At 37.9% G+C, this 23,104-nt stretch overlaps 1 protein-coding gene across 3 annotated transcripts; it reads left to right on the top strand.

The window, feature by feature from the left end:
- Positions 1-12,246: 12,246 nt before the first annotated feature.
- Positions 12,247-22,360, top strand: LOC120311455 (protein NipSnap homolog 3B-like). Of its 3 annotated transcripts, XM_039350974.1 has the most exons (7): positions 12,287-12,444; positions 14,741-17,508; positions 18,058-18,280; positions 19,145-19,300; positions 20,260-20,409; positions 21,525-21,611; positions 21,695-22,360. In XM_039350974.1, exons 2-7 carry the CDS (start codon positions 17,422-17,424, stop codon positions 21,769-21,771), a joined length of 780 nt encoding a protein of 259 aa, XP_039206908.1. In that variant the 5' UTR covers positions 12,287-12,444; positions 14,741-17,421; the 3' UTR covers positions 21,772-22,360. The 3 variants fall into 3 exon arrangements, with proteins under 3 accessions (XP_039206907.1, XP_039206908.1, XP_039206906.1); XM_039350972.1 differs by having other exon boundaries at positions 21,525-22,360; XM_039350973.1 differs by lacking the exon at positions 14,741-17,508 and having other exon boundaries at positions 12,247-12,444; positions 21,525-22,360.
- Positions 22,361-23,104: the final 744 nt, after the last annotated feature.

Here is a 23,104-nt window from a genome sequence, read left to right as displayed (position 1 = left end):
GGCTCAGCAGGGCAGAGACAGCCTGGACAATTCCTATTTATTTATTTATGAGACTTATATACCGCTTTAAGTGCAAGCACCCTCTAAGCGGGGTACACCAGTAAGCAATGTATATATATATTTACATTGCCCCCAACAATCTGGGTCCTCATTTTACCTACCCCGGAAGGATGGAAGGCTGAGTCAACCTTGAGCCAGTGAGATTTGAACCGCTGACCTGCTGAACACAGTCAGCTAAAGTGGCCTGCAGTACTGCACTCTAACTGCTGCGCCACCTCTATTCAAGAGAGTCTATTCTATTGGCTTTCAAAAACCAATAGAATAAAAGGGAGTAGCACAGCTAAGAAAAAGGGGGAAAAAATGGTGGACTGCGTTGTTTGGCGGCCCCCGTGAAATGGTCATTCGACCCCAAATGGGGTCCCGACCTACAGGTTGAGAACCACTGGTCTAATCTAATGTAGTGAAGGGCTAGGAGTGACACAATAGTGGTCTTCCAAAATTTGAGGGGCTGTCACAGAGAAGAGAGGGGTCAACTTATTCTCCAAATCACCTGAGAGCAGGACAAGAAGTAGTGGATGGAACCTTTATCAAAGAGATCCAATTAAGGAGGAATTTCCTGACAACAAAAACAACTACAGGTACAGTCTTCAACTTACAACAGTTAATTTAGTGACCATTCAAAGTTACAACGGCACTGAAAAAAGTGACTTGTGACTGTTTTTCAGGCTTATGACTGCTGCAGCAACCTCATGGTCATGTGAGCAAAATTCAGAGACTTGGGAATGGACTCATATTTAATGACAGTTGCAGAATCCTTTTGCCATCTTCTGACAAGCAAAGTCAATGGGGAAGCCAGATTCACTTAACAACTGTGTTACTGACTTAACAACTGCAGTGATTTGCTTAACAGTTGTGGCAAGAAAGGTCATTAAAATGTGGCAACACTCATTTAACAAATGTCTCACTTAGCAACAGAAATTTTGGGCTCCATTGTGGTTGTAAGTTGAGGGTCACCTGCAATCAGAGGTTGTGGGTGCTCTATCACTGGAGGTTTTAAGAAGAGACTGGAGACCTGTTTGCCTGGAATGGTGTAGGTCAGGGATAGGCAACCTGGGCTCTTTTATGACTCGTGGACTTCAACTCCCAGAATGCCTGAGCCAGCCAATCTGGCTCAGGAATTCTGGGAGTTGAAGTCCACGAGTCATAAAAGAGCCAAGGTCCCCACCCCTGGTGTAGGGTCTCTTGTTTGAGCATGGGCTAGAAGACCTCCAAGGTTCCTTCCAACACTTATTCTGTAATCTGAATTTGGAGTTTGCCTATCATGACATTCTGCAAAAGAAGTAAATATTAAAGGAAGCTTTTGAAATAAACCAATTCTTTCTCAACAAGTCAGTTTTTGATTTATGTTCCAAAACAACATCTTTTTTTTTCTATGCTGAATCCACACTTATAATAACTCAATTCAAGCCTGGCGACAACTTGGGAGAAATTCCTACTATCATAGGACTTATTCCTGAGGAAGCATGGGTATGGATGAAACTGGGCTACATGTCTATAAACTAACCACACACACACATAGAATGACTTGTGCTAAACACATAGGATTGGTGTTTAGCACAATAATAAATATGTTAAGGATCACACTGATATCTATCCCAGATCATTTCAAGCTGCTAAATTCTTTCTCAATGAGGGTAATAATTCTCCAAATAAAAGTTTGTGCCCCGTGTCAGATTGTTAGAAGTTCAGCCAGCTGTCTGTAGTATGTTATTTTTTTCCAGAGTTATATTCACTAGCTTCTCTCATGGCATATCACTTTTCACGTGCTGCCAGGAACATCAGAGGGGGCTGCTTTTCAGAATACTGCTGTAGCTAATAAACTGCAATAAAAGATGACTTGGGATGAGGCACAGTACACCCAGAGAAAGCGTTTTTGACATTTCTGCAGCAAAGGCACAACTCATATTCAGTCTGGTACATCAGTGGTGATACTTTGTGATACATGTATTTCATTATTATCTTATTTATTCAAGACACTTAAATGTAATGACCACTGAAAACAAAATTCAATTGCAATAAAGTGAAATGCCCAAAAAGAAAAACAGTAACATTTAATGATTGAATTACAAGTGAAATTTAAGATGCAAAAAGAAATATAAAAAGGGCATAGGAACAAACCGCAATGCAGGAACTAAGAATTTCAAGACAAAAACTCTGAAACTAAATTAAGATTCAAGGAAAGTATATATAGTCATGCACACTGTAAAAAGGATTAAAAAGACACAAAGAAAATATAATATCGAACTGGAGTGCATGCTAAAAAAGTACAATACAAAATGTTTTACAGAGCTACTCAGCATGTGATGTTTCGAAAGAAGCGCTCCCCCCTCCATCAGATATACAGTGATTCACTGTACGAAAAAGTCTCAAAAGTGTCCCCAAAACTTCTCGCTCCATCGCCCCCATATTGCCCCCTTTTCGGTCCTTTGCCCCCATGTCACCCCTTTTTGTTCCATCGCCCCCCTGAAAAATGAAATTGCCCCCTGGGGGGGGGGGCGATATTGCCCAGGTTAAGAACCACTGTGGTACATTCTGTTCCCAGAAACCGGGTTGTGGTGCAAAATGCAAACTGGTGGGAGGAAATAATAGTTGCAGACGGGCTGAAAACATTAAAAAAAACATAAGAGGTAATGATTAAGAGACTTTGCTACTTAATCATTCTTAAATCTATCCCAACCATCCCTAAAGGACTGACTAGTTTTGTTTTATTTTTGTAATCAGCCCAGGTATTAGCTGAGAGTTCCTACCTGTGACTTCTCAAAATACTTTTAAAATACTTTCTGTTCTAAAAGCCCTTCCTAAAATTTAGAAAACCAGCCTAACACGAATAAAAACTGGTATCGTTCTAACAAGATACATTGCTTTCGGCAAGCCATTTTTTTTAAATTCAAAACTTATGCATGATATCCTTTGTTATCCTCAACCCAATATACAGATTATTTGTTTATTTATCAAATGTGTATGTCAACCAATCTCCAAAGATTCTGGGCAGTATTTTAAATGCAATATACATTAATAAAGAAAGCAGTATACCTATCAGTATGCCCTGGCATGCTTACTTCTGATGGACAGAAGCAGCTAAAAAGAGCCAAGCTACTAGATCTAAATCAGCACTTTAATATTTTCCAGGGCTCCAGAGCATTTGTACACTAGGTACATTGTATAAAATGCTCATGATGTCTAGGGCCAACTGCTCTGGATGCCAGGCCAATATATTTTTTAAAGGAGAATATTGAATAGATATATTAAATGGTGTCATCTGAGAATTTACAGGAAGTTTGAAGCAAGCTCTCTTATTGCTGCATAAGGGAACAGGAGTATGTGATTCTTTTACAGTTCCCTCCCTATGCTAGACTGTGGACGCAAAAGTCTGTTTAACTCCTGGGAGTATTGTCAGATCAAAAATAGCAAAAGCATTTAAACACATGATCCAGTGTAGATATGGAAGAAACAATAGCCACCACTACCCTAAGAAACACTCCAAGCCCCCCAGTGCAAGCAGCTTTAGAAGAAACAATAGTTTATTGTCTAGTCACCTATTCAATTTTTCATGTATATTTGACATGCAAGTCTCAGTTTTTTACCACATTGCTGGATAGAATTCAGATTGATACACAAAACCCCATGACACTCCAATATGCCTGAAGATTCCATTTTAAACAATTTAAGAGTTTCTTTCTGCTAGAGCAAGCCAAAGACTGATTCAGTCTCAGATCCTGTTCCGCAGAAATGCCAAAGAGCTGTGACTGTACAAGCAAGAGTTTTGCCCCCAACTTGTGATTTTGGAAGGCAATCTGCCTCTGATCCTGGAAATAGCACTTAGCAATTAGGACTTTGCAGTCAGTAATCCTCTCCCGTTGGTCAAGCTGGTCTTTTATCGTGTATCTTTTACAGCATTTTATACTATTGTATAGTATGATCTTTTATGGTATTTTAAAGTCTGGTTCACTTGACCAGTCTTCCATTCTATATTAAATTTTGCCATTAAATAAATAAATAAAAAGTCTGACCAGAGAATAAGAATTTATTCAAGTTGTCGGCCGCCCAACTCTCAACAACACTTGGCAGCTCACAGGTCAAAGAAATTACAATAAAACCAGTAAAACGTAAAAAATAAAGATAAATGATGGCAAGTGTAGTGAAGCGAGAGGTCTCCTTTCCCTTTACCGAAGCCCAGGTGACGAGTCAGGCTTTCAGAGCTCTTTTGAACAAGAGCAGAATGGGGGCTGTCTAGATGTCTGGGGGAACCTGGAGCATCCCCAACCCTGCAGGATCAAATTGGCCAGGCAGATGTTATGGGAGGCAGGCAGTCCCTCAAGTAACCAGGCTCAGTGCTGTGTAATAATTCAATTTGCCAGCTGCTTCCTGCACAGCCACCGAGTCATGCTGATTTGTCTATCTCGTTAAGATGTCTTTGCTATTCAAAGAAGCAACCCTGAAGCAAAGCTAAAGTTGTACTCAGGAGCAACAAGTTACCAGTGGCATGAGAATCCTAAAACTTAACAAGGTAGAAGCAACACTTAGTGAACTGCAGAGAGGAGTCAGCACAAATATTTATTAGATTTATATGCCTAACAAGATACAATCCTGTATGTCTTACAAATACAGGTATTTATTAGTTATGGGAAAGACCACCAGTCTCTCATTTAATTTGTCAAGTTGATTTGACCTTGTAGGCTTGGTGCTCTGAGTTCCTGCTATCAGGACCCTGGAAGCCCACTTTCTCTGTTGTAGCACCTGCTCTCTGAAAAGAGATTCCAGCGAAGATCTGAATGACTCCCCCCCCCCCATGATGTTTCAAAGGATGTTGAAAAACTGGCTCTTCCCGGGTCTTCAGAGAGAGTAACTGAATGTCCCTTTACGTATTGTGGATTATTTTCCTTCCTTCTGGTCCGGTTTTCTTATTCTTGCCGTGTTTACTCTTTATTTTGTCTTACTGTTTTTCTTCTTTTAAATTTTGTATTTATAAATCCCCAGAATAACTATGAGTCAGGCAGCATATACATTCAATAAATTATTATTATTTATTTATAGACATGAACAACAACAGTTACAACAAAAAAAGCTTACATGTCTTGATAGTTTTCTTCCTCCATAACCTTCTGGGTTCCTCTCTGCAAGAAACAGAATACGAAATTTCAAAATCCTATACTTTAGCTTGTGCAAACATTACATTGTTGACTCAACTTTGTAAATCTTTCATCATGGTGCCAAATACAGCAGTACACGCAGTGATGGGCGTGCCTCGGAATACTCATGTTGCCAGTCTTACCAGGCAGACCAAACACAAAAGATAACAGATAAGCTAATTCTACTTTATTGTAAAGCTACACTAACAGAATGTAGTCTGAAAATACAAATCTCCTGCCATCTCCTTTACAGCTCAAAGAATTAGGGAGGATCCCTTCTTAGTCTCTTGCCCCACCCACTTACGTTGCCATTCTTTATGCAGCATCACTTCACTCCGTCTCCCAAGGTCTTTCCCACACATCATTATATATGTAAAACTTCTCTTCAGCTGCCCTAGCTCCAATTTGCTTCAATGAGCAATTCAAAATGGTGGTTATTATCTGTAAGAGCCCTACATGGCAGAGGGCCCATTTATATGTAAGATATCCTATCTCCCTTGGTTACTGGCCCGACCGATTCAAGCTAACAAGGTTGGCATACTTCTTTCAATTAAATAATGTCATCTATCAGGACCCAGACAGTGTGGCTTCTCTGTTGGGTTGCCTACCCTCTGGAATGAGGTTCAGATATCACCCATCCTATTGGCATTCCAGGGTGCCCTAAAAAAACTAGGCTATTCTCCCAGGATCCTCCTTGACTGGATGCTAGATGTCTCTGGGATTTTGGGGGTGTCTGTTAGGTTGCCATCTTATTCTTTCTTGTTTTCCTTCTGTTCAAGTTTGCTTTTGCTGTTTGTTGCGTTTTATCCTATTGCTTTTATATTATCTGATATACTATGAGCTACTCATAGTCGTTTGGAGTTGGGCAGCATCAAAGGAACAAACAAACAAACAAATGTTCACATAGAACAGCATTTAGGCTGCCATGACTATGGTTGAAAAAGCTAAAGCAATTTGAATTTGGTTAGTACTTGGATAGAAGACTTCCATGAAATCTAACAGATGTAGGCTAGATTGAGAAGATGTAAAAATAGTCTGGAAGGTGGCAATGGCAAAGCATTTCTATATTGTTGTTCAGAAAATTGCATAACCTTCCTGTATAGTACAGAGTATAGCAGTGTTAATGACCCTTAGCAATTTGAAAATGAAAGGGAATTCTGTGAGTTGAAGTCCATTCATCTTAAGAGTTACTAAGGTTCAGAGACACTGGTATATAGGAACAGAGTTTTTATCTTTTATGAATAATTTGATGAAATTATAATGAAATAAGTAAATTGAAGATTTTCCCCTCTCACCCTAAATTTTAAAAAAAAAATCACATATCCATACCTAAAGAAGTTTCAGTCTACTGTCTAAAGAGCAAAAGAGAGTTGAAAGCAATTCCCTCAAGGTTTTTTAAAAATTAATCAGTGACCAAGCTAAACATCAGCTACAAATCTCAGGCATAAATTAAAGAAACATGGATTTTGCTGCTTGTTTAAATTCAGTTTTATATCCCAGCCTATCATTCCCTGCATGTATTCTTCACATATATGGGGCCCAATCTAGTAAGGAAATTTATATAATGATTTGTATTATTGAATGAAAATTGATATGAATTTGTTTTATAGCTGCAGAAACTGATACTGTACTTTTACTTTCAAATAGAATTATTTCTTGTCAAACAAACTTATCTTCCTGGATTCCCTTTGTGATTCTAAACAAATGGCCAATGAAATAAAAACATCACAATTGTACAGTTACTGCCTATACAGTACAGTGAATGTAGCTGAAAGCATTTATTTATAGATGGGCCAATTCTTCATATTATTCTTTTCAAGCCAGACGTAAAAGGAACCAGTTTTATTTAACATTTTAATAAGGGAACTTCATACAGATCCTATAATTAATTTTATTCGTAGAAACCAATCTATACAGTGTTAAATTCAGTTACTGCTAAAAGATGTTCTTTAAAAAAGATTAATAATTTAATATTAATATTTTAATATAGCCTGAAATTTCAAAATCTGCATTGCTGTATGCTAATTGCTCCAAGAAATTTTTTTCACATACAAAATGAGGAACAATTGTTACAATAATAGTCTACTTTTATACTGGCCTTTACAGCTATTATTTATTGAATTTATTATATACCCACCCATCTCATCTTATTGTAGGTGGCTTGCAACAAAATAAAATACATAATGGGGGGCAGGGGGAGGGAAGAAAATAAATGCTAAAACATTATCCCCACAACCTTCACAATGAGAAGGTTTTCTTATGTCCACATCTTGAACTGGAACATGTTATCAAATTTCTTGTAAAAGAAGCTACCCAACTACAGTATATAACAGATTCTTATTCTATTTAAGATTTATACAGTAAATAGGAAGAGCCTAATGCTGGGAAAGATTGAGGGCAATAGAAGAAGGGGACGACAGAGAATGAGATGGCTGGATAGAGTCACTGAAGCAGTAGGTGTGAATTTAAATGGACTCCAGAAAATGGTAGAGGACAGGAAGACCTGGAGGAACGTTGTCCATGGGGTCGCGATGGGTCGGACACGACTTCGCAATTAATAACAACAACAGTAAATAGTGCTAAACATAAGCATTGTCATGAAAATCCAGATGGCCCCAGTCCTACTGTTCTTTTATAAAGTTCTGAAGACCTAACTGTTTCTCCAGATGTTTGGGTCAGGATGTTAGGCTAGTCCTGGTGTGGCTGATGTGTTTTTATGACTGGAAAGTGTCACTTACCTGGGTGCTATGGGTTATTTATTTATTACATTTATTGGACGCCCATCTTATCACAGTGCAGCTCAATTATTGTTTTAATTCTTGGATTTTAATCTTTGTACACAACTCAGAGTCACTGTTGTGAGGCTGCCAGCCATATAAATTATTTATTTAAATAAATACATAAATAAATAAAGTGATGTAATCTGACAGGATACTCTCTTTTCTCTATCTCCACCCATTTCTTAGTATTTTTTTTCTTAAATTTAACAAAGTGCCCTTAGACCACAGGTCGGCAACCTGCGGCTCCGGAGCCGCATGCGGCTCTTTGAGCCTTCCCCTGCGGCTCCCAGCCTCTTCTGCCTTTGCAGAGAGAGACAGAGACAGGAATTGCGCTTCCCTGCTTTTCTCTCTCTCTCTCTCTCTCTCTCTCTCTGTGTGTGTGTGGTTTTTGTGTGTGTGTGTGTGTGTGTGTGTATAAAAAAGAGAGTGCATTCACAGTGTTCTCCGAGGAGCTGAAAAACTTACTGGGCGGAGCTCCTCCCTTTGCTGCGTCTCTGCAGGAAGCAGGAAGGGCAGGAGAGAGCTAGCTAGCCCAGCTAGGGTGACTCAGGCATTCTGGGAGTTGAAGTCCATGAGTCATAAAAGAGACGAGGTTGCCTACCCCTGATCTTGTTGGACAACAGCCTGAAGCTTGTCAGGTGAGCAGCAGATAGGAGAGAGAGAGAGAGAGAGAGAGAGAGAGAGAGAGAGAGAGAGAGAGAGCGGGGGAAGAGAAGTGGCAGACCAAGGGCAGATAGAGAGGGAGAGAGAGAGAGAGAGACCCTTTTGACATCTAAAATGAAGATAACACTGCATATATCCTTTTTTTACCTGTGTGTGTGTGTGTATATACATACATACATACATATACATAAATATATATACACACACACACACATACACACACACAAACACACACACACCTATAATAAAGGTAAAAAAGGATATATGCAGTGTTATCTTCATTTTAGATATCAAAATGGTTTTGCGGCTCCCAGTGTTTTGTTTTTGATGGGAAACGGGTCCAAGTGGCTCTTTAAGTGTTTTGGGTTGCCTACCCCTGCCTTAGACCATCCTAGCTTCACCTTTATCTGCTCCATCCACAGAACCAAGCTGTTATATTCCAATGGCTAATATTTGTGCCCGCTCTTTTCTTGACACAGGTTCTGGAAGAAACCAGATATATTCTACAACCAGATCGGCACTTAGTTGATACTACTAAAAACAGAAGTTTTGAGTTTATTTTTTGTTTCTGTTTGCTGAACAAACCTAACAATAGCCTCCTATTATTTTTCAGATAACAATTTGAGAAGCATATTTACATTATACATTTTAAATGCCGGCAGCAAAAAATGCAGTCATTGTGCTACATTTCTAAGCATTAGCAGTCCCTCGTTTCAATAAAAATTATGATTAAAAACACAATGAATAGATATAATTAAATACTGATTTAAAATAATGACAAAATTACAATGACGTTTGACAATCCATGCTTTTATGATTGTGATTCAAGTGAAATATTACCGTGAAGATTATGCTACAGGTTAATTAACCAATTTCTTGGCATAAATGTATAATCCTTTATAAAATGTCCTAACTTAGAAAAATAAGGAGGCAAGAGCAGTAGAACTTCAGCAAAGCAGTTAAAAGTGTGATCGATTTAAGGATTTAGTATTAAGCATTTTGTCACATTTATACTAGACGACTCTTCCAAAATCCGGGTCCCCAGATATCTCACTGGACTACAATTTCCATTATGCTTACTCAGCATGGCTATAGATCAGGGATTTCATAATCTAATTTCTGTGGAGACAAGATTGTCTTATCAGCCTTTTCCAGGCTAAAATAATCCCCAGCAGTGTGGCAGCATTTAAAGAACTCCAAGACTTGCCAATCAAAACAGTGAAACACAGGCAGAAGAATATAGTTGTGCAGTTTTTAATATTCATTGCTGAGGGTGACCAGATTAACTAAAAGTTTTATTTTCAATATTGTTTCAGTGTACCTGTTAGATGTGTTTTCCTCAAGAAAAAATATACAATGACTAGAGGCACAGAAATGTAGCCCTATTGCATATTTTGATTTTTTTAACATTTTATTTCCCATTGGTTGAACAACATGAGCAGTTTGCCATTTTTGAAGAAATGGAACTGTTTAAGACTGAATTTTCTTGAGCCTAGTTCAAGCGTCAAATATAAAATTTAAAGCTGCATAATGAGCTTTCCTTCAGCTAGAGCCCAGGATAAATTTAAGCACCATTTTTCACATTGACATGTGGCCTGTTTGGTGTCACCTTAGCATGTTGTATGAATCCAACCACTGTTGGACACTTGGCAAACTTTACTTCTCATGGGTGGATTAAATCAGTGGTTCTTAACCTTTTTGAACAAATCGCCCCCTTGAGCCAATGAAGAAGTTGTCATCGCTCCTCTCCCCCAACATAACCTCTCAATCACAAGATAGGAAATAATTCTTCAATTTATGCAAACACTTTTTTTGTTTTCTTTAAAATTGTCATCAGGACATATCGATGCAAATAGTTTATTTCCAGTCTTTTTCCCATATCTCAACTGTGTGAAAAATTTTGGTGCCACCCGGCACTTTATTCCCAAACTTCGTGAAACATGTATTTCATTATTATCTTATTTATTCAAGACATTTAAATGTAATGACCACTGAAAACAAAATTCAATTGCAAGAAAGTGAAATGCCCGAAAAGAAAAACAGTAACATTTAATGATAGAATTACAAGTGAAATTTAAGACACAAAAAGAAATATAAAAAGGGCATAAGAACAAACCGCAATGCAGGAACTAAGAATTTCAAGACGAAAACTCTGAAACTAAATTAAGATATGAGGAAAGTATATATAGTCACGCACACTATAAAAAAGATTAAAAAGACACAAAGAAAATATAACATGAAACTGGAGTGCACGCTAAAAAAGTACAATACAGAGAGACACACAACAAAAATTTGAAAACGAAGCTGAAAACTCAAACTGTGATGTCAACATTACAGCTGATGTCACAGGGGACAGCCACTCAGCATGCGATGTTTCGAAAGAAGCGCTCCCCCCTCCAGCACTACCCATTCTGGCCAATGGTGCACCACTATATGGGTAGAGGCTGCTGAGCAACGCGCATAAAGATAAACGATGCGTATTCACATATGTACGGTGTTCTGTACTGAAGCTAGCTGGAGGATCATTTGAAAACACAATTCAATCCACTAATAGCGAGCTATCTGACGTTTTTGTATGACATATATACAGCGATTCACTGTACGAAAAAGTCTCAAGAGTGTCCCCAAAACGTCTCCCTCCATCGCCTCCATATCACCCCCTTTTTGTTCCTTCACCCTCACATTGCCCCTTTTCGTTCCATTGCCCCCCTGAAAAATGAAATCGCCCCCTGGGAGGCAATATCACCCAGGTTAAGGCCCACTGGATTAAATAATGGCTTGATAGGTGAGAATCCAACTTCCTTTAAATTGTTAAATAAGCTAAACTGCTAAAGTGTTCTATTATTCGACTGTTCATGTCAAAGAAAAACTTCTGTTGGATATAATATCCTTCCCTCAAAGTAAATAGAAGACAGGGACAAACTAACCTTTGGGGCTGTCATAGTTATCATAACATGATAGTTATCTCAGTAACTCAGTAATATATATCAGTTGAGAAACCGTGATTAATGCAACCACAGTAAAGTTATCTGTGATTACCTTAATCACAGTTTTTCAACTGATCTACATTGCTGAGTTCAAAGGAAACATTAAAGTAAGTGTTTCTCAATTTTGGCAACTCTTAAGATGTACGGACTTCAACTCCCAGAATTCCCCAATCGGTATGCTGATTTTTGGATTCTGGGAATTGAAGTCCACATTCTTTGATGGGTTGCCAAAGTTGAGAAATATTGCATTAACCCATCAAAGAACGGGCACCAAGCACTCGTCCAAAACTCACCTGTCCGAAGCTCGCTGTGAACCCAGCCTTGCTATCACCCGAAAAACTGGGCTATTAAAGAAATCTGCTGCTTTGAAGCAGCAACACTAGATGAGATCCCATTTTTTTTTAACAGCAGTGGGAACAACAGAGAAAGGGACCTCGGAGTTTTAGAAAAGCCCATTCGTCTCAGTAGGCAAGTATATAGCAACGCGTGTTAAAACAGATTTCGGATGTGTGAAAGCAAAGCGAAAGGGCTACTCAAAGGCGCAAAATCAAATCACGCGCGTTTCCCGCCGCTCGGAAGTGTCGCCTCGCGATACGCCTCCCGCGCCAGCCCGCCCGCCCACTTTCCGCTCTTAATACCAAGGCTTGGTGTTTGGTCCCCTAGGGCTTCCGTAAGGAAAGAGGAAGGGCAGTGTGGCTCCCTCTCGTTCTTCAACGTGGGCTCTGGGCACCGACTGATTTCCTTGCCATGTTGGGTCTCCGCGTGGCCTCCTTTCTTGGCCGCCTTCTCAGAAGAGCAGCAGCGGCACAGCCTTTCCGCGCCCAGGTAAATCCCCTGGGAAACCCACCTGTCCTTTTCTGCCCGCCTGCGGATCGTTAGGAGCCTGCTCGACCTTGTTATACATGTTTTCCATATGGGACCTGCTATTCCAGACTGGCCTAGAGAAAGAGGTCTGCGGGCGGGATCGCACCTCCTCCTCACCCCACACCCGCCCCATACACCCGCCACTGTCAGTGATGGACAGTGATTGATATTTAGATGCATTTATACATAAGGGTGATATGTATGTATATAGCATGTCAATATGCATGTTAGGTATGTGTACACTTTTCAGAGCAGGCAACAATTTCAGTTTTAATGTGAGCCAGTGTGCCCACATTTAAAAAAAAAAAGTGACGGTAAAGGTTATCTATCTCTCCCCCTCTGTTGCTAAGATGCCGGCACACAAGGCCCGCGATGCAGCCTTTAAAACAGACCGGGATTTATTGCGATTTCAGTTAAGACCCTCTTGGAAGATAAAGCTGCAACTCTTGTGTTTCGCTTTCGCCGAGACGGGTTGCGTGCATTTAGTGAGCAAAGTTACAAGAGCACTGAAAAAAGTGATGTAAGACCATTTTTCACATTTATGACCATTGCAGCATCCCCATTTTCATGTGATCAAAATTCAGATGCTTGGCAACTGACTCAAATTTATGACAGTTGCAGTGTAATCATCTTTTGCAACCTTCTGACAAGCAAAGTTAATGGGGAAGCCAGCTTCACCTAACAATCGTGTTACTAATTTAATAGCTGCAGTGATTCACTTAACAACATTGGCAAGAAAGGTCATAAAATGAGGAAACTCACTTAACTACTGTCTCACTTAGCAACACAAATTGTGATCGTAAGCCAAGGACTACCTGTATAGTATAGTATTTGATATAATATGGCTCCATACGACCATGCCCCCTTGATTCTTTCCTTTCTGCCTTCCTCTATTTACATACCTACATAAGGGGTCTATCTGCCTCCAGGATGTCACTAAGATTCAAACTCACTTGAAAGGAGATTTTAATTTTATAATGTGCTTCCATTTCTGAAGCTCAAATATCATTTCATTTCATTTGTCCCAAGTCTGAAATATTCAGTTGATCAGGAGTATTTTCCAAATATTCATGTCTTAGACTGAGCATTCATCAATAAATTTACTCTGAATGTATTAACAGTTTAAATGTTTTTTTTTAAAGAACAGTGTGAGTTTGGCACTATGAAAAAAGCCAAACCACATTTCTGTGTTGTTGCCAAGAAAACAAATGGGCATATCATAGAATCATCAGAAATCGAGCTCACTTTGACAGAAACAGTGGCAAAAGAACTGTTTGCTGATTGAAAGATAATTGGGAAATGAACTCTTAAGAATGTATAAGTAGAAGCTGACAGAATATAAAGGGATTCATTTCTCTGAAGGGTTCTCTGCTTTTAAGAGTTGTGTAACAAATCAAACATGTATGCTTCTCCCATCAATACTTTTGCACGTTAAGTAAGCCTATGTGAATGTTAAAGGGACAGGGTCCCTTTAAGAGAGAAAAACAAAATATGGAAACTCTGGAAGAAGTAAATTATCATCAACAAATTATCAGTATAAATCTGATACCATTTTCACTTCTTCACTTGATGGCCCATTTTTACTGAATCAGTTTTTCTCCAGAGAGTGGAGAAAATGATACTGTTTCTCCCCATGGTATAAAAAAGCATCATTTGATGACTTTTCTCTCTACCACAAATGGGCAAGTTTTAGTAGTACATTTCTAACATAATTTTCTTCAGAGGATTTTACCAGTCCTAGACAATTTCAGATAAAAATATCATTGTCATTAGTAGCCTTGGAGGTTTGGTACAACAAGAAATTTGCATAGCAAATGCATTTTTCAATAGCACGTCAGTATGTTTTGTGCTTATGCTATGTTGAAAAAACGAATTCCTCCTATATGTTGTATGCGTAGGGAGGTCTAACTGCATCAATTTTAACTTTTGCTGCAAGAGACCTTAATGCCAATGTCTAAATTTTGTTTAGGATTATGAGTATTTTTTTACTTTGTAATTTACTATTAATCTCTAGTGATTTATCCTTACAAATAACATTTTTACTGACTGAACATTTTTATTGACATGACATGGCGGAAGTTAAAGCTGAGCTGCGCCAATGGTTCAGTGGTTTTTTAAAAAAACATGCTGGATCAAAATAAAATAAATCTCTGCAACATCAGATTTTGACTTTCATAATATGGAAGAGATGTAGGAGAAAATGGAATGATTTTTGATTGAAGTGAGATTTCAAATATATGTGTGTATTAATTTTTAGGCATCTTTGAAGAAATGCTACCCAAGAAAAATGCAGCGCTTCTGTCTGGGGCTTGAAAGTTACGGCTTGGAAAGCATGTTATGAACTAACGCCAGAGATGAGCAGTGGTGCGTGATGCTATGAAAAATGCACTGTCGGTTCCTAAATGAAACAGATCATGATATTTTACCATGGACTGCTTACATGCACATCTTTTGCTGTGCTTCTACTCATTGATTAGCATGGTAGTTTCTAAATTGTGTTAGAAATCTTGCATTTCCTTGGAAGATATCAGTGCTTTTCCCGTTGAAAAATTAGTAAAGGTAGAAAACATTCCTGAAAGACAGTGTCACAAATGTCAATATTCTCTGCCCTGTATAGCCAGAATATTGTTATTTATTATTTATTCAGGCTTCTATGCCACTTCAGTCCAAAGAATATTGGACGTATGCATATTTTATAAAATCAAATCAAATGTAGATTCTCGTGTAAATTGATGTAGAAAGAATTTCTGTTTATAGGATACGTGAAATGTATTGATTTTGTTGTTGATAATTGTCTAACTTCATAAAATGTTAAATTGTAATATAGTTTGATTTGGGTTTACCAAACTATTATAGTCTGCAATCCATAGTTTATGGATACCATAATGTACAGTATATAATGGCATCATGGAACATCATGACAAGGAGATAGTGCTGTGAATCACATTAACTCTGCACATATAACATAGCTGAGTAATTCTCAGCCAGTCACTCAGTTACTTAGCCGAGACAAAATGTGTTTTACTTAGCAAGCTTTGTGTTGCAAGGCAGTCTTGAGTTTCAGGGTAAAGTGACCATGGTCTAGACAAGAGAATTCTTAAGAAAATGTCAGCCATAGTTGCTGGCAAAACAGCAGGAAATCTGTTGTCTAGAGAGACCACTGTCACTCAACCCTGAAGCTCAGTGTTGGTCAACTCCAGTATATTTGTGTTATAAATTTCTTCCTATGCATGCTCTGAAAAAAATTACTTAGCGAGCTTTGTGAATTACAGCATGGTGTATAGGTTACTCTTGAGCAGTGTTGCAACCAGCTTGCTGGCTGGGGAATTCTGGGAATTAAAGTCTACATATCTTCAAGTTGCCAAGGTTGAGAAATACTGCCTTTAATATGTACTTGGTGTAACAATTCAGAGAAAAAGGACAGCATGGTTTCTCTAATTTGATCCCTGTTTCCAGATGCTGCACACTAGAAACAATGTTTCCCATAAAAATAATGATCAGAGGGTTAATTATATGGATTCCCAAGTTATTGACAAGATATGTCACCAGACCATCCCCAGATGTTTTTTTACTAGGATCCCTTTCCTAAAAAATCTCTGGCCAGGATTAACTGATTTGGAACTAAATCACTGATAAGATGTGCTACCAAGGTTTCATCAGGTGCTATTGTGTATACTCACTGTCCTTTCTATATAAAAAAGTAGCAAAAGATCCCACCAAGTTTGAACCTCATCAAAATCTAAAAGTCCTAAGAGAGTATACAGTGCAACTCCTGGTCCATCTGCTGCCATTTCTGGCAAGTTGAAGAGATGTGGATTGGCATACATTTTTCTTTGGAATACTCTTAATACTTTTGGCATTTCACCCTCGTTTTAGCTTATTTCTCTGAATTCTAATTAGTTCCTGGCTAGGGCCATTGAGGTTGCAACATAATGTGTGAACCCAGGCAATTGGTTTATTCAATAAACCGTGTAAGGACTAATCATGTGAACTAATTCAGTATATGTTCATGAATAAACACTTTCTTAACATGATTCAGTTTGATTCAGAATCTGGTTGATAAAAAGATTTGCTTTTATTAAAAATGAAAATTGCTCCATTTCATAGGTACATCTTAATTATTTCAATATTTTTTCTAGATAAATGTTTACAATAATAACTTACATTAGAGTCACTTTATGCGTGATAAGTTACTTCCATTAGGACTTGGAAAATACAAACCCTCTGCATATTGTTTCTGATTCTGAGCTCATTGATGTGTGCCTGCCATTTTCTGTATGTATCTTAAGGCTTGAAAAAAAAATTATTTGGAAAGAGTGTGTCAGATGTTGGACAGCAGCATCACCTGTCTGCCCTTTGTCAAACCAGCCTGATTTTTTTCAAGTCTTCCTGTGAGCTGAAAAAAAAAATGCAAATGCGTTGAGAATTCCTTTGAAGATTCTTAATACGTTTTTAAAAGCTGCTTTGGAGATTTCAAGCTTTAAAACATTCCTTAAAGCATCAGCATTTTCTTTTCCAGATTTAGACATAAGCTTGAAAAAATAGGTTACTCTAATGAAAGATGTGATACTTGAACAGAGTCCGAAACACTTTCTACTTTTGGAAGTGTATGATACTTTGTGAATACATTTGTATAAGAAAGTCCGGATCTAAAAATGTCTTCTTCTCTGGCAACAATTGAAGGTACTATTGTAATTCACAGATCAAAGTTTCCTTAGACATCATCACTTCTTCCGTATCTTTTTATGAGCTCTTGTGTACTACTGAAAATGTTTGTCATAATGCCACCTGCACTTCAGGTTCAGGAAGCAGTTGCTTAACCAGACTTTTAATTACAGAAACCCCCCTTGTGAGCTTCCAGAGCATTTTTTTCATGCATAACACCTCCTCCTTTATAATGGATTTTGGGAGTCTAGGAAGATACAGATCATTAACTGAATGAACTCTTTCTCAGTTTTTCTTTTTTCTTACTTCCTCTCTATCTTGGATTTTTCTACACGTCTTCAAGATGAATGGCATAATACAGTAAGTGCTAAAGCACTGAAACTTGCATTTGATCCCAATGAATTACAGGTAGTCCTCAACTTACAGTGGCACTGAAAAAAGTGACTGTTTTTCACACTTACAAGCGTTGCAGCATCCCCACAGTAATATGATCAAAATTCAAAATGGAGCTGACTCATATTTATGACAGTTGAGGTCATGTAATCAGCTTTTGCGACCATCTGGCAAGCAAAGTCAATAGGGAAGCCAGATTCAATTAACAACCGTATTACTAACTTAAGAACTGCAGTGATTCATTTAACAACTGCGGCAAGAAAGGCTGTAATATGAGGCAAAACTCACTTAACAAATGTCTCACTTAGCAACATAAATTTTGGGCTCAACTGTGGTTGTAAGTCGAGGACTACCTATATTGTTAAAATGCAAAACTTATAACATGAATGAAGCTTTAACATGTTAGTTGCTAAAATTCCCAGGTAGTATCTTATTGATCAAATTATATATTCCATGATTGCAAATCCAGAAACTGTCATTTCCACCTAATTTTTTTATGCTTTTGTCTCTTTAAAGCCAAACGTGTTTCAAGCTTGTTCATCTTTTGCTACGGGACCCAGACAGGAAGTTGGCACTATCTATGAACTTTGTACTTACGACATTAAGCCAGCAAAGGCAAAGGAGTTCCTTGAATTGGTCAATAAATCTATTAAGATTCGTATGGTTCACTCACAAATGATTGGATTCTGGACAGCTGAATTTGGAGCAATGAATAAAGCATTTCATATTTGGAAATATGGTAAGAATTGCATGGTATTGTTTCAAAGAGGTTGAATGTGCCTTTTAAAAGTTATTTCTGTGAAGTCTGTTACTAGGTTATATGGATACCATCTCAGGGTTACAAATAACAACATCCAAAAGAGATTCAGGACCTTTGGGGCTAATGAAGCCAGTTTAAAAGCACTACCGTATATGCCGGCGTATAAGGCGACTTCCGCAAGCGTTAAAATCGGCGCCGAAGTCGGGGGTTGTCTTATACGCCGAGTCGTCTTATACGTCAGAAATACTGGTAGTTTCCGGCGTATAAGACGACGTTCTAGGCATGCGACTCGGCACCAAAGACGGGGGTCGTCTTATACGCCGGGTCGCCTTATACGCCAGCATAAACTGGTATTTTGTTAACTAAGCAATAGAAAAAGGCCAGACTAACCATCCTGCTTGCCAAAGGACATCAGATTGCCTGCCAGTTAGAAAAGTTGGCAATGGACATTCCCATTCTTGCCTGGAGAATTCTGAAGCATCGGAGCTCACAATCTATAACTGCTTAAAGAAGGCCCTGGTCTTTCTCTTTCAACAGCTGGAGTCTCTGACATTTGCTGAAACCATTTGGAGCTTAATTCACAATTTTCCTAAGTAGTAGTATTATGCTTCAGTGCATGGCTCAGCAAAACATCATATGAAGTTCTCAAAGAGAAAATAGGAGCGGGCAGACTGCATATTCCAAGGCTGCATTTGAGAAAGTTCTGTTCTCTAGTAGCAATATTAAGTTAAAACTTCTTATAAAATATTAAGTTTATTTCTCTATAGTTTTGTACTTTTATCATGGAAGCAATTATGACATGGCTTTAGGAGTTCAGTCTTTTTTTTTTTTTTCCTCCCACAGATAATTTTGCACACAGAGCATCTGTAAGGAAGGCTGTAGTCAATGATAAAGAATGGCAGGAAAAACTGGCAACAATTCTTCCACTTCTGGATAAGCAGCATATGGAAATTGCTTACATGGCCCCCTGGTGTGAATTGGGAACACCACCAAAAGAAGGTCTGTTTTCTTGCTCCTTAACCTGTTGTACTGATTTTCAAAGCCGGTGAATTGAATTCCACAGAAATTTAGAAAGTGTTTGAGGAAATGGTCTAGGAAGATAGTAATATTGGTGGGTTTGGTATCACAGAGGTTTGCTAGAATTATGGAGTGCAACTGATTAAAATATTCATTAGTTTCTTATTGAGGAATAAGAGGACGAGCCAAGATGACAACACACTAGCAGCTTCTGAAATAACCTCCTGCCTTGCAACAGTCTTTGTCACATCCGGTTTAACTTGATACCCCCCAAATGGCTTCCAAAGATAAGAAAAGAACCCAGACCACACCTAGTTATGTTATTGGAATCCATAAATCTTAACTGAGGTAATAAGTTTCAGCTCCCTTCCTTTTTCACTTACTGTTTTTTTACCCTGGCTCTAACCAGCCTGTAAAGATACATATATGCCCCAAAAAAAACCCCACAGGCTAGTGGGAGAAACAAAATTGGGAATTGCCATATTTCTGCAACTTTCCATAGCTATGGACTGAAACCAAACAATACTTCAAAATATTCATTCTTTTAATCTCATTTTAAAAGGTATCGTATTTTTCTAGTCCTTATTTATATTTGTGTATGTATGTGTGTGAGAGAAATTACTATGTCTACTGCTGTCTCTTAAAATGATTTCGTATATTGGTAAAATGGGGTTTTTTAAGTGGTCAAATTATATTTAAATCTCTTCTGTTTGAGACAGGCATGGAATCTGTGGACTGATGGGCATACCTAAACAAATGTAATTCTGAATTATGGACCAAAAGTAAATTTAAACCCAAGCTTGCGTAGATTTAAAGCAAAAAGTAAAATGAAATTGAATTTAGATCAGTGGTGAAAATATAAAAATAATATACTGTAAAAAATGAGTTGCTTGTTTTTATCCCACTACCTATAATAACCTGAAAATGACATTTTCTTACAGGGGTTTATGAGTTGGTGACTTATCAGCTGAAACCAGGTGGACCAGCTTTATGGGGAAATTCATTCAAAGCAGCTATTGATGCACATGTTAGTAAAGGCTATGCAAAACTGATTGGCTTTTTCCACACAGAATATGGATTTCTTAATACAGGTACAGGCTCATATTTTTCATATTTCCAATAAAAAAATCATGCCCTAATATATATTTTTAACATTCCTACGATCCATAACTTCATATGTGCTCAGTTAACATCTGTTACTATAGGACAGGAACAAGACGGAAAGGGGTCAGGTGGGTCCAGATTTAGTCATACTTAAAAGATGAGACTCCTAGGATCAGAGCCTTGATGAGGCGAAGAGACTTCTGTGGGTAAATGAAATTGTGGGCTATGTCTTTAGACATGTATATGTCCAGAAGAGTCTCCCAAGGCAAATAGGCTATGATGGATACCCCAGACTAACACCAATCACATCTGCCAACCCACATTGAACCAGCGTGGCAGATTATGGTCTATTTCTTGCACATGCTAATACACTCGTATTGGTTGGAAACATGTGGAAGAGGCCTTCATCCTGCAGTGGATAGATAATGGCTAAAATGATGAAAAGATAAGACCTTTTGAAAGTTATTTTTGTTTTGCCCTTCAAACAAGTTATGTTCATAGCAAATGGCTATGCATCCACATTTCTAACATCCTAAGAGTATTATCTAAATATTTGGAGAAAAATATTTAGGACAGTTGCCTTACAATGAGCCAGACTGTTGCTTCATCTATTTCATATCTATGCTAATTGGCAATAGCTTTCTGAAGTTTTGGAAAACATTTACCCATTTTTTATTTGAGGGGGGGAAATGCTAGGACTACAGCTGAAATTTTAATACGCAGAACATGAAATACAGTAATTTAACTTTAGAGCAGGAGTGTCCATCTTTGCAACTTTACGACCTGTGAACGTCAGCTCCCAGAATTCTCCAGTCAGCCATGCTGACAGGGGAATTCTGGGAGTTAAAGTCCTTAAGTCTTAAAAGTTGCCAAGGTTGGACATTCCCCCTCTAGAGCAATACCATGCCTCTGTATCATAACTGATATACTTAATTTTCCTTACTCACCTCTATGACTAGCTGTGTCTTTTACAGAATTGTACAGAGAAGGTCTTAGAGGCAGAAAATTGTTTGTAGACATTGGAATTTGAATGTCATAATTTGTCCTATAGATTTGTATGTACACCCTGTGCTAGTACTGTGTTCTTGCTTTACTTTCACAGTTTATGTACTTTGGTGGTTTGAGAATCCAGATATCCGGGCAACTGGAAGGCATATGGCCCATGAAGATGCCAGAGTGGTAGCAGCTGGTAAGATATTACTGTGTATCTTGGAATGCCTATCACTGCTTTTTTATAAGTTTGAGAGAGTGTATTTTAATTCTTATTTTCAGTTCGGGAGAATGTTCAGTTCTTGGAAACCCAGCAAAACATGCTCCTGATTCCTGCATCATTTTCACCTCTAAAGTAGCTTTATTCCAGTTGAACGACAGTACATAAAAATTATTTTCTGCAACCCTCATCTGGCATTTTTTATCTACAAAGACAGATTGGGGGTAGTTTTGAATAACAGTCATTATTTGTGGAAACTCATGTTATCCGTCTCAAATAGATACTTTTCTAATCATCTGCATAAAAATAGATTCAATTTCTATTGGTAAATAATGACTTAGTACAGAATATCAGCACTTAAATGTTTAGAGCTCAGAATAAAAAAACGGGGGATATGTCTGAATTAATATTTTCCTTCTGGTATTACACTTATAGTTAAATATCTTAACTTACAAATGAAGCTAAAAACAAACTAATTATAAAATATAATAACCTAAAACTGCTCGTATGAGTAATAAAAAGTTGATGTCACAATGTTATTTAATCAAGAAATTCTCATGATTAATGTATAGATTGCAGTGAGATCAAGAGAAGGAAATCTCACTTATTACAGCTGAAATGTATTTATTTATTCTTGTATATTTGGTGATGGATCTGAACTTTTTATGGTATTCATTACTGCACTATGATTGAGATTGTTAAATGCAAAATTAAATAGATTTTCTGGATTGTGTGTATGCAATTCTGTCATTTCCTATTCTGCCCCTTAGCAGTTCCACTCATTCTGCCTATGTTACATAACTCTGCAGGCATCTTAAGTGGCAGATTGTAGATTCTATATGCCATCTTTACAATCTAAAGGATATGATGTTATTCAATCTAAAAAAAAATCATGAACACATTGCAGAATTTTGAAATATTGTATATTTTCACTGAATATTTTACATTCGTTTTTTAAAAGTTTCATACATCCCAGATCTAATTCTAATTCTTATATCTTTGGCTGAAAATTGAACTTGAGTTGATTCTTCTAGTCATTTTTAATATTATGTGTATTTTTCTGAGAATAAACATGAATGGCACTTTTATCTAAATTGATATGTCAGCCTAGACTACACACCTGCTTTACATATTAGAAATAACACTCCGTAAACTTGAGAAAGGGCTACTACAACTGAAGCCACTTCATTTTCATTCACCTTCCTCTTAATGTTTTAATTCAGTCTTTGATTCTGCAGTTCTAGAAGTTTGAAAACATAAAGCTAAGGCAGTGGTTCTCAACCTGTATGTCGGGACCCCATTTGGGGTCGAAAGACCATTTCACAGTGGTCGCCAAACCACGCTGTCCGCCATTTTTTTCCCTTTTCCCTTGCTGTCCTACTCCCTCTTATTGGTGGCCACACCCACTTGGGGGTCACCACAACATGGGGAACTGTATTATGGGGTCACGGCATTAGAAGGATTGAGAACCA

The sequence above is a fragment of the Crotalus tigris genome, unplaced genomic scaffold (genome assembly GCF_016545835.1).
Source record: "Crotalus tigris isolate CLP2741 ecotype Arizona unplaced genomic scaffold, ASM1654583v1 scf7180000018368.3068619, whole genome shotgun sequence".
Taxonomy (NCBI): domain Eukaryota; kingdom Metazoa; phylum Chordata; class Lepidosauria; order Squamata; family Viperidae; genus Crotalus; species Crotalus tigris.
This window is presented reverse-complemented; position numbering and strand designations above follow the sequence as displayed.

Excerpts from the sequence above, each read along its gene's own strand:
- LOC120311455 (XM_039350972.1), top strand. The coding sequence starts at position 17,422 with ATGAACTCTTTCTCAGTTTTTCTTTTTTCTTACTTCCTCTCTATCTTG. Across the intron at positions 19,301-20,259 it reads GGGAACACCACCAAAAGAAG|GGGTTTATGAGTTGGTGACT; the intron begins GTCTGTTTTCTT and ends ATTTTCTTACAG. Across the intron at positions 20,410-21,524 it reads ATATGGATTTCTTAATACAG|TTTATGTACTTTGGTGGTTT; the intron begins GTACAGGCTCAT and ends TTACTTTCACAG.